Here is a 3793-nt window from a genome sequence, read left to right on the forward strand (position 1 = left end):
CACGGAGATCCCATAAACATTAGTGTTAAAATTAGCTCTGTGCATACACTTCTCCTATTTTGGTGAGTACCTTTCTTTCCTTATATTTATGGACTTCTTGTTAACTGAGTACAATTTTTGTACATTGTTAAAATGGCTTTGGAGCCTCACCATGTTTGGTAATGCTTTACCTGATAACTGTGCATTTTAACAGTAACAATACAGTTTAGTTTCTATTATAGAAGGTTCCATTATGAGGCCACCATGTCTAAAACACATGGCTCTTTCCTGCAAACTTACCATAATCCATCAAGTGGATGAGAATGACTGTTCCCCAGGGGCTATTTCAACAGTCCTATCATACAGAAATTCACATGTGCTACATCCAGAAACTTGACTGGTATGTCTTTGTGTGTAATAACGTGAATACCTGTTTCACTCTCTGGCTGCTTGAGACATGCTTGGTTGAACAGGAGGTATGACTAGAAGCCTTATCTTGTTGAACCAGTTACTGTCTTAGTCCCTTTCCCAGACATCATATTGCCTGAAACATATGGACAGTCTTGCATTGACCTTTGTGTTCAGAGACTCTCTCTGTTACAAAATACTGTACTTTGCTTACCACAGTTTTGTGACAATTTGTTGCAGGTCTCTTTCTGGATGGTCTTGGTGCCCCATGTGGTTCAATGTTCATTTGTTTTCCCATGCCATTAAGTGAAGGAGATATCTCTGTTTTGAAGAAAAATCTAAGCCTGATCAGAACACATCTTTATGTTCTGTGTGTGTGAATACTTTACATACCCTTCCAAAAGTGACTAATATTTGTCACACTGCTAAGCAATATTGTAATATAGTTGTTATGCATTTTGTTCCACCACAACTTCCTATAGGGAATGGTTGTCATGTGATTTGCTAATTTGCATATTCATAAATGTTTTAATGTAACATACCCAACTATATATAGTAATTTAACTATACTAAATGTAATGCTAAACTGGCCTTTTTTCTTTTTGTTTTTCCTTCTAGTTATTGAACGTTGTGATTACAGATATTAAAATATAAGAAATGCTTTATCAAGCAATGTAATTATATATGTTCTTTACAGAATTTAAAGTTTCTGTTAAATTTAACTAAAATATATATTTTTACAATGCTGTTACTGACTTACCATCATTTTCTAATATTATGAAGAAACTAGTCAGCCTTAACCCTTTGAAATTTAATAACATTTCACACAATATTTTAAATACACAGAGTTTTTAAATGTAGAAATTAATATTGGTTTTATTTCATTTCGTATAAATAACTGAAGAATTAAACAGGCAACACCCGTGGACTTGAGTTATCTTAAAACGTAAAAATAAATAATAAAACAAAATTTTTGTAAAATTTCTTGTCAGTAATTGTCATTAAAATGTATTCTTTATCTATTGTCTAATCCATTTCTAAATAATAATTCCAACAATTTTTAAAAGAAGCTTTAGATCTGACATCAGTAAGTTATGACTTGTAATAGGTAAATTAAATGTAAAAAGTTGAACAGATATCTCTTTACTAATATGTTAATTATTCAGGTCATTTGTTTGTTAAAGGTAAAGTTTTCTCGTACTAGTTGTGTGGGTACTGTCTTAAGAAATAGTTTTAAAACAAGTGTATTTTGTGTATGTAGAAAATGATGAAAGACAACAACCTTGTTCGTCATTTGGATGCATGTGAAACCATGGGTAACGCCACAGCTATCTGTTCCGACAAGACCGGTACTTTGACTACGAATCGTATGACTGTTGTGCAGAGTTACATATGTGGTAAGTTAAAAAGACTTTTATGGTAGATTTGAGAAATAACTATTGTAAAAGCTTATGAGATTGTCATACCAAGTGCATCATGCTTTGTGTAAGTCGTATGCTACAATAATGTATCTTGTACATTCAGGAACGTCGAGAGCCAGCATGGGCCCCGAGGCAAACATCCTCCCTTTCTCTCTCTCTCTCTCTTTTTTAACATTTTCAAGACTTTATTATAAAAGAAGATCCTAAATTAGGACAGCAATGAGCTCATAAACCAGACAATATCATAGCAGCAGCCGTTTTTACCTTACAGTATAAGCGTAAAAATGTTAATAAAGTAACAACAAATATCTATTAAATCTATAAAGTAACAAATACATATTAATTATTAATCAAATTATTATTTCAGTCGTTCTTAATGTATCAAGCGTCTGTATGCAAAGAAAAACCAAAAACTATGGTTTTTATCATTAAATGAAGATATAGCATAAAGATGCTTTGCGAGCTATACGGCATAACCAGATTTCATTCATCCAGGCACCTTAAACTGGTAAAAAAAATCCAGTTGGAAGTCAGTTTTCTTTATTAGTTACTGACCACATTACTCTGTTTCTGAGCAAAGGTTACAACTTATACATTAAAAATTATATTTGTTCAAGTACCTGCATTAATGTGGTATCCTAGCTTGTGGAACAGTTCATCCAAACAGGAGAGCCTTTCCTGAAACCTGAGACACAGTGCCTGGCATTGGAAAAACTGCATCCTTCTGTTGTCATGAACTGTTGATCTCTAAATGTAGGGAAGATTAAGATGTGCTAACTACGATACATGATGAGAGCACAGAAACATTCATCAGGAGAAGACGTAGAGGACAAACTAGTGGCAATTTATGACTCAAAACGTTACATGGAGGTTTGTGGTAGTATCAGTCAGCTTTTACAGCCATACCAGGTTGGAAAAAACAGTATTAAGTGGTACAAGAAGTTTCATTATGTACCAGAAAGCTGGAGGTAACAAGAATTTCCTGAAACGGATGTGGACAAATTGCATGTAGAAAACTTGACGAGACTGACGGAGAGTTAATGGCACCACTAGCTTCAATGAATATCAACTAAAGCCATAAAAGAGATGTCTTGTCTTTTTCAAGAAGGAAGCAGAAAATAAAGTAGATATAATTACCCAAAGTGTCCATCTGACCCAGTACTTTGATATTGTCCCTGTTTTAAATTTTACCACATTAAACTCGGACACTAGTAACAAATCTGAATTATAATAAGATCGATAAAGATTATATCTAAACAGTTTGTAGTTAGAAAAGCTATTTGTAGTTGCTTGTAACAATTGGGCCTGCAAGTTTGTGACAAATGCACAAGCAACCAAAGGGTTAAAGAAATGTGTATAGTACCAAAATTAACCTAAATTTTGAAAGAGACCATTACAGGTTATCCAAATTCTATTCTAAATGTTAGTATGTCAGCTGTAACTTGTACAGATGTAATGGTATTATGATTTGAGCTTGTCTTATTAATTAAATCTGTCTATAAATACTCCTAAAAAAGAATATAAATTTGATAATTATTCTTGAAAATACATGTAGATAAAGAGTAGATATTCTATACTTTTCAAAGGTACTTCTAATAAAACGTCACCAAAATATGAAGACCTTCCCCCAAACGTTGCAGAGAAAATTCTTTATGGGATCTCGGTGAACTAAACCATACCTGTACTATCATATGTGTATATACACCATCATTAACTAAATCATAATTATACTATCATATATATATACACCATCATTAACTAGATCATAATTATACTATGATATATACACACACACCATCATTAACTAGATCATAATTATACTATCATATATACACACACCATCATTAACTAGATCATAATTATACTATGATATATACACACCATCATTAACTAGATCATAATTATACTATCATATATATACATACCATCATTAACTAGATCATAATTATACTATCATATATATACATACCATCATTAACTAGATC

At 32.3% G+C, this 3793-nt stretch overlaps 1 protein-coding gene across 1 annotated transcript in view; it reads left to right on the forward strand.

Annotated features, from left to right (window-relative positions):
- The window catches only part of LOC106473111 (plasma membrane calcium-transporting ATPase 1-like), a gene marked incomplete at its 5' end in the record, with an annotated part of 55815 nt that overhangs the window by 14056 nt on the left and 37966 nt on the right, over positions 1 to 3793 (forward strand). Inside the window, 2 exons of the mRNA XM_013933793.2 lie at positions 1649 to 1784; positions 3395 to 3478. Of these exons, the coding sequence (XP_013789247.1) occupies positions 1649 to 1784; positions 3395 to 3478 (220 nt within the window). The remainder of the gene's footprint in view (positions 1 to 1648; positions 1785 to 3394; positions 3479 to 3793) is intronic.

This window comes from Limulus polyphemus, unplaced genomic scaffold (genome assembly GCF_000517525.1).
Source record: "Limulus polyphemus unplaced genomic scaffold, Limulus_polyphemus-2.1.2 Scaffold5894, whole genome shotgun sequence".
Lineage (NCBI taxonomy): Eukaryota > Metazoa > Arthropoda > Merostomata > Xiphosura > Limulidae > Limulus > Limulus polyphemus.